The sequence below is a fragment of the Trachymyrmex cornetzi genome, unplaced genomic scaffold, assembly GCF_001594075.2.
Source record: "Trachymyrmex cornetzi isolate Tcor2-1 unplaced genomic scaffold, Tcor1.1 scaffold211, whole genome shotgun sequence".
Classification (NCBI taxonomy): Eukaryota; Metazoa; Arthropoda; class Insecta; order Hymenoptera; family Formicidae; genus Trachymyrmex; species Trachymyrmex cornetzi.
The window spans coordinates 84,993-98,013 of NW_017296752.1; the positions used below are offsets into that span (position 1 = coordinate 84,993).

The 13,021-nt window shown below is 35.0% G+C and overlaps 2 protein-coding genes across 5 annotated transcripts in view; one reads left to right on the forward strand and one right to left on the reverse strand.

Annotated features, from left to right (window-relative positions):
- RpI135 (RNA polymerase I subunit Rpl135) overlaps window positions 1-1,031 on the forward strand; it is a 69,603-nt gene extending 68,572 nt beyond the window's left edge. For both annotated transcript variants that reach the window (XM_018505795.1, XM_018505796.1), the window contains 2 exons: window positions 288-452; window positions 608-1,031. In XM_018505795.1, coding sequence (XP_018361297.1) covers window positions 288-452; window positions 608-811 — 369 coding nt within the window. In that variant the 3' untranslated portion in view covers window positions 812-1,031. The remainder of the gene's footprint in view (window positions 1-287; window positions 453-607) is intronic.
- Window positions 1,032-1,536: 505 nt separating this feature from the next.
- VhaSFD (V-type proton ATPase subunit VhaSFD) overlaps window positions 1,537-13,021 on the reverse strand; it is a 58,782-nt gene continuing 47,297 nt past the window's right edge. Inside the window, exons 5-10 of one of the 3 annotated variants that reach the window (XM_018505792.1) lie at window positions 3,832-3,921; window positions 2,817-3,022; window positions 2,638-2,722; window positions 2,153-2,559; window positions 1,960-2,073; window positions 1,537-1,793 (exon numbers count right to left, since the gene is read on the reverse strand). In XM_018505792.1, the coding sequence (XP_018361294.1) occupies window positions 1,700-1,793; window positions 1,960-2,073; window positions 2,153-2,559; window positions 2,638-2,722; window positions 2,817-3,022; window positions 3,832-3,921 (996 nt within the window). In that variant the 3' untranslated portion in view covers window positions 1,537-1,699. Of the gene's footprint in view, window positions 1,794-1,959; window positions 2,074-2,152; window positions 2,560-2,637; window positions 2,723-2,816; window positions 3,023-3,831; window positions 3,937-13,021 lie in introns of all 3 variants that reach the window. The other 2 variants (XM_018505791.1, XM_018505793.1) reach the window with 2 other exon arrangements.

Below are 13,021 nucleotides of genomic sequence, written 5' to 3' on the forward strand. Positions count from 1 at the left end.
TCGAGATATTTGACTGGATCACTTCAGATGGTCCACCCTGTATATCTAAAATAAATATATTTAATATAAATTACATATAATATATAGAATTATTATTTCAATATCCAATTTTGATCGTAATTGGCACTTCTTTTTTAAAGGATTTTTCACGTTCCTTTTTTATTTTATATTTATATTTCTTTTTGTGTATTTAGACTTTGATTACAACTCCTATTTGATCGGTATTTTTTGTCTTATTCGTTTTTTTAAATTATAACCGGAATGGGGTAAATACATCTCATTTTCAGGTGAGAAGTACCGGACCGATTGACCTGCTAACAAGGCAACCTATTAAAGGTCGTCGACGCGGTGGCGGTATTCGATTTGGAGAGATGGAACGAGACGCTCTGATTTCTCATGGTTGCTCATATCTTCTTCAAGATCGTCTCTTTCATTGCTCTGATAAAATAACAGTAAGCAACAAGATATAATTTTTTTATATTCTTTTTAATAAATATGTTGATATAGACTTATTAAGCATTATGTATATATGATTTAATCATATATCAGATCGGATTATTTAAAATATCTGATTAAAATATTTATGATAAATATTATTTATTTGCAGACTTTAGCATGTCATAAGTGCGGCTCTTTACTTGGACCAGAATTAATAGTAACGAATAGAAGTGATGATGACGATAAAAGATGTCGTCTATGTGGTGAAGAAGATACCGTAGACGAAATCGAGATACCATATATCTTTAAATTTCTTTTAATACAACTAGCATCCTGCAATATAAACATTAAATTGAAATTTAGGCGGGTGTAATGTACCGTGAGAACATGCTTGTACGAAATGTACGTGTATATATCGCGTACACAGTTTTTCTCAACAGAATAAAATTTTATTTTTTTCTTTTTCTAAAATTCCAGAGAAAAAATTCTATTTATAAGACTAAGATATACGACGAAGTTTATTACACCGACGTTTTATATTTATTTCGTATTCATGACGTAAAATATCTATATACACACAATTCGATGAATAGTTTGTTACAAAAATTAAGGCTTCTAAGTCATCACAGCCATATTGAATCGTGACGTCAGAAGCGAGAAATGACGCGTTAATTTTTATTACATGCCATTTATAAATAAAGACAATTTGGATAAAACAAAATGATGAGATTGCTTTAAAACATTTGTAAAAATGGACGAAAACTATGCTTATCCTCCTTGACGGTCAGTAAAAAGTGATAAAAGGCACGTATAAGTGAAAATAAGTTACGCATGCGCATTGAATAAAAGTACTTAATGTGCCTTTTATCACTTTTTACGATTATTTATTGACTGTTAGGAGGGATAACCATAGTTTTCGTCCATTTTTACAAATGTTTTAAAGCAATCTCGTCATTTTGTTTTATCTAAATTGTCTTTATTTATAAATGGCACGCAATAAAAATTAACCTGTTATTTCTCGCTTCTGACGTCATGATTCAATATGATTGTGATGACTACTTAGAAGCCTTAACTTGCACAAAGGAGAGATGGATTTGGCTATATATCTTCTCTTTTTTTTTTACAATATAGAATGGAAGGGAATGTATGTATCTTGAATTTTATGTAATTTATAATAAGCGGATGATAACTATATCATGAGCTATATAATACTCTAGAAACTTTCTCGAAATCAGAAAATTTGTGCAAGTTGCACGAATATTCAAGCTTTCGCTGACACTTGTACTCCAGGCTTGTTAGTAGGTGCTCCAGATGCACCTGTTTGTTCTTTCTCTAATTGCTTTCCAAGATACTCCCTAGAAAATAAACAAACAAATTTGAGAAATATTTACAAAATTATAATAAAATTAAAAAATATATAGATCATGTTCCGATATACTACTAGTATTGAAAACAATTGTTTTAAGATATATACATGAAATAATAAAAGATGAGTAAAATTTTTTTAACTCTGCAGCTTACCAATTATGTACCATAAGTTTTTGTACTGCAAGAAGAGCCTCGTATCTAACATTAGGATCTTCGTGTCCAAGAAGTTGCATTACGCGCTGTTTTCCACCAAGTTGTTCAATTATGCTAAAATAAACGAAACAATATTTTAACAAATTATAATTGTAGATAGAATTTAATACGATATTTCTATAAGTTAACATACTGCTTGCCACGTGGATAATGGCGCACGTATTCGCCGATGTCGAAACTAGCCACGCTGAGAACAAGCGGGTCTTTACTAGTTTCTAATAGGTGAACTAGAATCCGCAAAAGTTCGTAATTTTTTTCGTTAAGACGACTAGCGTTCTCACGCCAGAATTTGCCCGATTTGTGAACAGGAGACCATTCTAGACGACCAGATTTCACTTCTGTCGAATATTCGTCGAATGAACTTAAATCCTGCACAGATGCTTGTAGTTTATCATTAAGGAACTCGATATCATCAGTAATGTCTTCATCATCAAACTTTCGTTGACATAATATCGAAAGCTGTTTCAACACCTTGCATTGTACCATAGCAATGCAATGTTCCTTAGCCACTTGTCCATCTTCTACTTTCTCAATCAAATTCTGTTAATAAAAAAAAATACCAACTATGAGATAATTAAAATTAACTATTTTTTTACTCTATAACACGTTCCAACTTACCCTAAACACTGCAAGTATAATACGTGTTACTTTTTCTTTGACTGAGTCGCTGAGTATATCAGCAAGAATAGGTATGACATTGAATCTGCGATGTATCACGTAAGACAACATTGTAATAATTGAATATGATCTATTAGAGTATCTCTAGTAAAACTGGAAACAAAGGGTATGCTACTCACTTATTCATCTTTTCTGCCAAGAGAGGATTGAAAGTAAGTACCCACAAACAAAAAATAAGCTGATATTGTACTTGGAAGTTTACTCTGCCAGACAGAACGCTGAGAAGAGTCGAAATTCCATCGACAGACACGAATGCAAAGCGATATTCGTCTATACGAAGCATCATTTGTAGACATCGTGCCACTGATTGAATGTACTCATTGTTCTAAATAAAATAAAATTAAATTAAAATAATATATATATTGTATATATTATTAATAATATATACTCTATATATGTTTTTCTTTACAAAAATATGAAGATAAGAAACAAAGACAGTGAATTTTCCTTCAATTTACAAGATAAGCGTTTAATAAATGGTGCTACATGCAAAAGTACGATTGTAAAATAATTTGATTTTAAAGAAAGAGAGAAAGATTTAACATTTATTGAGAAAAAAAAGTAGATTTTGTAAGTTTCAAAATTAGTTTAAGGTTTTAAGGAATTCGCATTTGTAAACGTAACATTTACATAAAATAGGCTCTTATAAAGCATAAATCATGCATATCTGTATTTTCAAACTTTATTCAAATATTGGCTGCGTTCAATAGAGAAAGCAGCTTTGCAACTGTTGTAAAATTTGTCAATACGATTGGTTCTTACTTTTGGTTTTTTATAGATCTAAACATATAAATCAATCATATTGAAGAATTTTACAACAATTGCAAAGCTGCTTTCTCTGCTGAACGCAGCCATTATCAAACTTTCACCAATCCTAAACGTAAGAGATATTTTTGTACGCAGAACATTAAATGTTCCGATGAATTATTAGTGGCTCGTTTATTGGCAGAATGTCATTCAAAAAACGTACTTTACAATTCGTTTAGAATAATAAGTAAGTATGCGAGATATTAAACATTTCGACGAATATTAGTGGCTCGCTTGTTAGCAGAATGTAATTTAAAAAACATACGTCATGTCAATTTGTTTAGAGTAATAAATAATACTACTGTGATTAGTCGTTAAAAAACCAACCGGGTTGAACAATTCGTGCAGTTCATTAGCCTTCTTGGCCTGCTCCACAGCAGTATCTTGTTCTAGTCCCGCATGCAAGTCTGTACGATCCTGAAGAGCATCGAACTAAAATCCCATCTTTCATTTCATTTTATCTATTACAAATTCGACTGTAATTTAAAATGCTCATATTTGAAGCTTGAACGCGGGAAGCAAAATATCTAGTTGTTAATTGCAGGACAATTTACCGTTTTATTTGGTTAGTTATGCTTATATTTAATTTGCGACTATTATCAATTTTCCATACAGACTTTGATCACTTAAATTCTAATAATCTCCGAATTGCCACAATCCATCGGATTAGTATGTTATAAAGGAAATATTTAATTAATTTCATAAAACAGCAATATCATAAATAATGTATATCAATTAAATTATATAAAGTATATAAAATTTTAAATCAATATATATGTTACTATCGTAAAGAAAGCATTAAATTTTTAAGTTGTTAAATATCATTTTCATTAAATATAAATGTGAAAGAGATGCATGATTATTTTTAAAGAAACCGTGTCAAGTATAAAAGTGCGTACAGACAGTGCGTGAGCAGTTTTGCATAAACAGTTTGCGCGATCCGTCACTTGTCGGTACGTTAAACCAGGGATCAGCAGATGGGCACTGCTCATGGGCGTCTACTGCCCAGCTGCTCGCGGACAATAGTTGAACGCGCTGGGCAATAAATTGAACGTCTTTGAGCAATAAATGATATGAGGAGAATAATAAGGGGTGTCTCATGGAAGACGCATTTTCTTTCTCTTGTATAATTTCGGTTCATATGTAAATATGTAATAGAAAAAAATAAGATAATTAAACAAATAATGAGAAAAATAATTTTTATTACAGTCTGAAATTTTTTTGCATTATGTATAAAATGTCTGTATGTGTTTTCTTTCTTTTTTACAATCGCTGTTCGACATATTAGAAAAATATTTAGAATTGAAAAATAATTAGAAGAACAATTTTTGCTTTGTTTTTAAATAAAAATTACAGGTTAAAGAAATGTGAAAAAATGTACATAATTATATATAATAATAAATGAAAAGGTATATATAATTATATATATTTTTTATATATTATTATACAGGGTGGGGAAAAAAGGTCAGTACTCCTGAATAACTCGGAAAATATAAGTTTTCTAGAAAAATGTTTCAGACAAAAATTATAGGGCTTGAAAAGATCTATTTACTGATCTTATCAGTTTGACCTTGGGTGACATCGTCAAGATGAAGTCAAGGTTACATCGATTTTTTTTAACGGAATACCCTATTTTTTATTTCAGAATCTAATAGCTGGAATCAAGAGCTTTTCAAAACACTGCAAGTTATTTTTCATTAAGTACTTTTCGAGTTATAAGGCTTGAAAGTTACAGTACCGCCGGTATTAGCATTACGTCAGGTGTTCGATCCGGTTAAAACTATAGATATCTAGATTGTTGATATCGCGAAAGAATGCGTCAACAAATCGCCATGTGAGAAAGTTCCGACGCATGCGCAATGAAGAAGCGCATTCTGAATACGGGCCACATATTATATATATAAATTGTACTAGACTGTTAATATCTATTACTACAATAATTTTATTTCTAATTAAAAACAGAAATATTTAAAAAAAATTAATTATGATTATTGGATTGTTTCACAATAATGTTATATGTATGTATTATAATGTTATATGTAGGTATTGTAATGTTACCAGGTATGTAAATATGCAACCGGAATTTATCAACAGATGGCCATAGCTGTCAATGTAGTTGCTGTCAGACCGCGTCATTGACGCTATTTCTTTGTTCTGACATCTGACAAAGATTTTCAACTCACAACAATACAAGTTTCATACAACAGTATAGTTTGTAATAGCGTTGAACATGTCGAATTTTGTGCCTGGGAACTACGATTTGCGGACAGCATTGATTTTCTGTTATCATTTGAAGAAAACTGCTGCAGAATCGCATCGAATGCTTGTCGAAGCTTACGGTGAGCATGCTCTTGGTAAATCACAGTGCTTTGAGTGGTTTAAAAAATTCAAAAGTGGCGATTTTGACGTGAGAAACGAAGAACGTGGAAAACCACCGAAAAAGTTTGAAGAGTGAAGACAGCGAATTGCAAGCATTGTTGGATGAGGATGACGCTCAAACTCGACAACTCGCAGATCAATTGAATGTGACATGAGAAGCCGTCTCCATACGTTTGAAATCCATGGGAAAGATCCAGAAGATGGGAAAATGGGTTCCACATGAACTGAATGAAAGACAGCAAGAAAACCGAAAAACCACTTGCGAAATGCTGCTCGCCAGGTACAAAAGAAAGTCATTTCTCCATCGAACTGTGACTGGCGATGAAAAGTGGATATATTTTGAGAATCCTAAGCGTAAAAGATTATGGGTAACTCCAGGCGAACCATCGACATCGACTGCAAGGTCAAATCGCTATGGACGGAATGCTCTGTGTTTGGTGGGATCAGAAAGATGTGATCTATTACGAGCTGCTAAAACCTGGCGAAACCGTTAATACTGAACGCTACCGACAACAAATGATCAATTTGAATCAAGCTTTGTGTGAAAAACGACCGGAATATCAAAAAAGGCAACACAAAATGATTTTGCTTCATGATAATGCACCATCACACACAGCAAAACTGGTCAAAGAAACGATTGAGGCGTTTGGTTGGGAAATACTTTCGCATGCGGCTTACTCGCCAGACTTGGCTCCGTCCGATTACTACTTATTTGCATCGATGGGACACGCACTTGCTCAGCTGCGCTTCACTTCTTACGAAGATGTACGAAAATGGTTAGACTGGTTTGGCTCAAAAGAGCAACAATTTTTTTGGCGTGGCATCCACAAATTGTCAGACAGGTGGGAAAAATGTATAGCTAGCGATAAGCAATACTTCGAATAAAATATTTTTTATAATTTTCATGCAATAAACGTGTATTTTCTATTAAAAAATTCCGGTTTCATATTTACATACCTGGCATATGTATGTACAATAATGTTATATGTATGTAATATAAAATTAACATAAGAATTACCTGATTTACATAAACTTCAGCGATTGGTTTAGTTCTAATATTCTTGAGAGAGACTTTTATAAAATATGTAAATAAAATACATACTTTTCTTTTTTTTTAGGAACGTACAATCTGTAAAGTAAGAGCGTGTACGGCATAAATGGCAGTTGGCTTCAAATATCGTCCTAATTTTTGTGTGAGTCGATAGATGGAACCTTTGTCGTGAATGCTTTGTCACAAAAGATTCAGTTGGTGTCGAATTCTTATCTGAGAAACACGGTAACCGCTATGAGTGCCGCATACGCATCGCGCTATGAGGCTGTGTTCCTTTGTTCCCACCCGAAAGGACCAACAATGTCATATGTAGCGGCTGCTAAATACATGGGAAAGTCAAAATCGTTCGTCCCTAAGTGGGTTCAGCAATATAAGAAGACAAAAAATGTCGATGACTTGCCAGAACGTGGCTCGATAGGCAAAGTGACGCCGAACATGGAAAAAAAATTGTGAATTTGTTTAAGCGGAACCCGACCTTAACATTGCGACAAGGAGCAGCAAAATTAAAACAGAAGGGTATAGAAATATCACATACAACTATTCGAACCCATCTCCTTACGCATAACATCAAATATCGAAGCACAATGAAGAAACCACTGTTAGGTGAAAAACATGTGATGAAAAGACTCGCTTGGGCAAAGGAGAATTTGGACCGAGATTGGAGCAACGTGATTTTTACGGACGAAGCTTCTGTTTGGGAATATATTACTATCCGACGTTCCTGGTCAACCTTGACCAATAGATTAATACAACGGACCGTTAAACACCCTGTAAAAGTTCATCTTTGGGGCTGCTTTTCAAAACAGGGTTTTGGAGCATTACATCTGTTTACATATAATTTAAATGCTCCGAAAATGCTTAAAATTTATGAAAAGTATTTGTTGCCGACTGCTGAACGATGTTTCATAAAAAAAAACGAGGACTGGATCTTAGTCAGGAAGACAACGACCCAAAACACCGGAGCAAGCTTTGCACCGAGTGGAAAGAGCGGTCTAGCATCGTCACACTTGATTGGCCATCGCAAACGCCAGATGCAAATCCCATTGAAAATGTGTGGGCATATCTCAAGCACAAGCTTCGAGAAAAAAGAGTATGCACTTTGAAGCAGCTGACACGACAAATTCGTCTCATTTGGAGGTCTTTACCGAACGAATACGCAGTCAACTTACAACTTTGTTAGTGGAAAGTATGCCTCGAAGATGTCAGACATTTATCAATGCCGGTGGTGACTGGACTCATTATTAATGGTATAGCATTTTTCTTTTCATGGAGTACAACAAATTTATGTACTTAAAAATCATTAAAAATAAATTTTTCTACACATTAACCTGTACACCCTCTTACTTTACAGACTGTATATTGAGAAATTGGAGGACATGCAGTCTCGAAAAAAAAGTCCCAAAAATTGAAAACTACGACAATGTCCCGAAAAAACATAATCCCAAAATCTTAGAAATGAGACAATATTCTGAAAAGTTAAAATCCCGAAATTTAAGAACTGTGATAATGTCCCGAAAAGTCATAATCCCGAAATCTTAGATATGAGACAATATCCCGAAAAGTTGAAATAAAAGTTAAATTTAGGCATATGGATACAAATAATAGAAACTAATTTTAAAGCATTAAAATATTATAGTATTTAAATATGTTTACGTTTACAGTTCTCCGTTTCATTGTTAATTATTTTATTATAATGCTTAAATCATTACGCATCAAAATGTCTTAGTTCAATAAATGTGTGTGTGTGTTTTAAAAAAAACTTTTTTACTTAATTTCTCGAGAATTTTCTTGCTATTGCATTTTAAGTCGCGAATTTTGGACCTATGCACATACATGCGTGCGTGCGTCGTGTGTGTGTGTGTGTGTGTGCATAGGTGCGTCTTTGAGATCTATTTTTCTCAGGATATTGTGTATGTCTCTTCTTATATTTCTAGAGTTATTTATAGAGACATCTTAAGATTTCTCTCTCGAAATTATAATTTTTCGATAGGGATATTGTCTCATATCTACGATTTCGGAATTATGTCTTTTCGGGACATTGTCGAATTTCTTCAATTTCGGAACTGTGACATTTCGGGACATTGTCTTAATTTTCAGTTTTCGGGAGTGACATTTCGGGACATTGTCTTAGTTTTCAGTTTTCGGGATTGTGGTTTTTCGGGACATTGCATGTCCACCGAGAAATTATTTTAACAATTCGTTGTATTAATCCACGAAACGGTTTAATGCGCATGCGTCGGAACTTTCTCACTTAACATGGCGCGAGATGACACGAATGTATGATGGGGGAAAGGACATCAGCAATCTAGATATCTATGGTTAAAACCTTTTGAATTTTTTATTGTTTTATTGTTCATGTCTTGCATAACATTTGTTAAGATCAAGGTCATTGGAGATTATTCCTATTATTTTCATTTTTGCACTAAATTCATTTTTACGTAAAAATGAAAATATGAGATATAACCTCCATCGGTCTTGATCTTGACAAAATGTTATCCAGAATATCATCCTGAACAACATTCAAGAGATTTCAGCCGTTGATCGGACACCTTGCGTAATGCCAATGCCGGCGGTACTGTAACTTTCAAGCCTTATAACTCGAAAAGTACTTAATGAAAAATAATTTTATTACAGTGTTTTGAAAAGCTCTTGACACCAGCCATTAGATTCTGGCATCAAAAATAGGGTGTTTCAGTAAAAAAAATCGATGTGACCTTGACTTAACCTTAGCGATGCCACCCAAGGTCAAACTGATAAGATCAGTAAATAAATCTTTTTAAGCCCTACAATTTTTGTCTGAAACATTTTTCTATAAAGCTTATATTTTCCGAATTATTCAGGAGTATCGACCTTTTTTTCCCCACTCTATATACGATTATGTATATTTTTCTCATTTCCTTAACCTGTAGTTTTTATTTAAAAACAAAGCAAAAATTGTTCTAATTATTTTTCAATTTTTCTTAATATTTTTCTATGTCGAACAGCGATTGTAAAAAAGAAAGAAAATGTATATAGATATTTTATACATAAACAACACGAAGCCGATTAAAAGTCGACTCAGAGGACTTTAGCGAAGAGCGTTGCTGGCTTCGTTTACGGCGGAGTGGGGAGTCTTCACCAGCGAAGCTTCGCTGCATGAAATGGCACTTTTATAGTCAACTAATACTTGACGAATGTCTCAAAAAAAGTCGACTAACATTCGACACTCCAAGTAGACTGGGGAAGTCAAGAGTCGACTTTTTAGTCAAATCTGGACCCCTATTCTGTAACTGTTTTACATGCCTATCGACAATTATCGGTATCATTGCGCAGCTTTTTAACCATATAAAATATCTGCGCAACCGACAACTGTCGATAGGCGTGTAAGACAATTACAGATTGGGGACCTTGAATGTCGACTAATAATCGATTAATAGTCGACAAATGTCTTGAGAACAATCAACTATTATTAATCGAGCTAATAAAAATTGACAAGTTACCGAATAGTCAACTTTTGAATGGTTAATGTTCCATTTTTTTAAGTTATTTAGGCATTGCGATAACTAAAAGATATTTTACGGTCATCAATGCCCAATAAGTTAACAAAAAAATGGAATGTAAACTAAAGGTATAACACGTAGTGTGATCTGATACCAGAGAAGAGGCCCGTTTTGAAGCTCGCTCTAACTCGAATGAGAAGATGCTGGATGGTTCCGCGGAGCCCTACTTATAATAGCGTTGGACTAATCTTGAATACAGGCTGATGCTCCATCGCGTGGCCCTCACGCGGCGGCGGTCGGAACTCACGCCGGCCGACTTATTAGTTGACTAAAACATAGTTGACTAACAGTCGACTGTGCTTAGTTGACTTTCAATCGACTTTCAGAAGTCAATTAATAATCAGCAAATAGTCGACTGCTGTCGACTATAAGACGACTGTTGAAAGTTTATTTTAAGTCAACTGGGAACAGCCTGACAGTCGACTTGTCATAATCGACTGTAAGTCGACTGAGAAAAGTCGACTATAAGTCGGAAAACAGTCACTCGTGTTGTGTGGGTAATGCAAAAGATATTTCAGAAATATTAAAAAAATATTCTTTTATACGCGCGCGCGCGCGAATTTAGATAACTCATAAATAATATAAATAATAACAATGTATGTTTCGAATAAATGCTTCTTATTTATAATAATAATAACACTTAATTCGTAAGTATTTGATTGACGATTACAATTTTGATATTATTTGCGAAATAAGTGAGTTGTGAATAAAGTTGTGTGACTGTAGATATGCACAATAGCCGGGCATTCGCAAGCGCCCGCGGGCCCAATTTCAACATTTTGCCGATCCCTGGCATTAAATGATTTTCATGCGAAACGGCGCGGCGCTCAGTTTGAATGTGTCCGAGGAACAAAAACGCCGTGTGCGAACAAAACCATAGAATGGTTCTAATGAAAGAGCAATTAATAGACGCGCGAGTATGAAAAGTTAGCGGTGCGATGTTGTGGGATCCTAAACACTCATTCCATTTCCATAGTAATAAAAAAGTCGATGCTGGGGAAGTAATTGCGAGAAATATGAAAATAGACGTATTAGCAGCGAAACAAAAAATTGGCAGTTTACTTCTCTCCTTTTGCAGAGAAAAAGCAATGACTAGAAAAGATATTGAAACAAGAAAAAATATTTATTATATGCGCAAAATAGTATGTATGTATTACAATGTATGCGCGTTGCAACTGCTATGGCTGTCCCTTGAAGACATTTTGCTACTTATTCCGGCGAATGATTGGAGCACAGTTTTACGCGCACAAACAATACGAATGGACATCGAAAAAAGTTTCCACGCGCGAGTATTCGTACGCGCAAACTGTTCGTGCGCACAAAAATGCTTACGTTTGTACGCACCTTTAGATATCTCAATTACTAAATACACATTGCATGCAGTTAAAAAGGTTTTCAATTATGCCAAGGCAGGACAATAATAGACAAAGCAACTAACACTACATTAATCCTGAAACATAGACTATTTGGCTGTAAAACAAATATATGCATTTTTTCAATGGTAAAACTCCCTTTACACAGTCAGCCTCAAATGACTTCCAACTGACCTTGACCTTGATCCTCAAGGAGGTCGAGGTCACTGACCTTTTCCGTTACTCGTTACTCATTAAAAAGTTGTGAACAAAACAATTTTTATGAATAGTACGTAATTTTCAAACACAAGATACATGTTTCAGCAATATTTTCCCTTGATAAAAGGAGATGAGAATAGATCTTCGCGTGGAAAGTCGTGTGCCTCTTGGCAGAAATAGAGGTGAGGTGAAACTCGCTTTGCGTGAAAGTCATGCGCTCTTGAAGCAGGGGAAGAGGTAGTAGGGTGAAAGTCGCTTCGCATGGAAAGTCGTGCGCCCCTGAAGCAGGCGAGGGGGCGGGAGAGATGGGATGAAAGCATAGAGCTTATACTACTAGAAGGGGAATAGCCTATCCAAGCAATGAGTGGAACGTATGAGCAAGACAGAGACAGAAGATGTATATTTCTGTCCTGCTTAGTAACTTTTCTTCTTTCTGCGCATGTGCCAAAAGAGGATAGAAGAGGACAGAAATACATCTTCTGTCTCTTAGTCTTGCTCACAGCTCGACGTTCGCGTTCGTATTCCCCCTCTAGTAGTATAAGCCCTATGGGTGAAAGTCGCTTCGCATAGAAAGTCGTACCGGGCGTGCACCTCTTGGCAGGGGGAAGGGATGGGGTGAAACTCGCTTCGCGTGGAAAACCGTGCGCTCCTTGGCAAGGGGGAAGGGTGGGATGAAACTCGCTTCGTGTGGAAAGTCGTGCGCTCCTTGGCCGGGAGGGAGATGAGGTGAAACTCAAGGGAAAATACTGCTGAAATATGCTTTGGGTCCGAAAATTATACGAGGTGTGATCAAAAAGTAAGGCGACTTTTCATTTTAATAAAAAAATATTCATTTATTAATCCAAAATTATGTTATCCCCTTCAAAATAATCCTCCTTTGATACAATGCACTTGTGCCAGCGCTTTTTCCAGTCGTCAAAACACTTCTGAAATGCACTTTTGGGTATTGCCTTGAGCTCCTCCAGCGATGCAGCCTT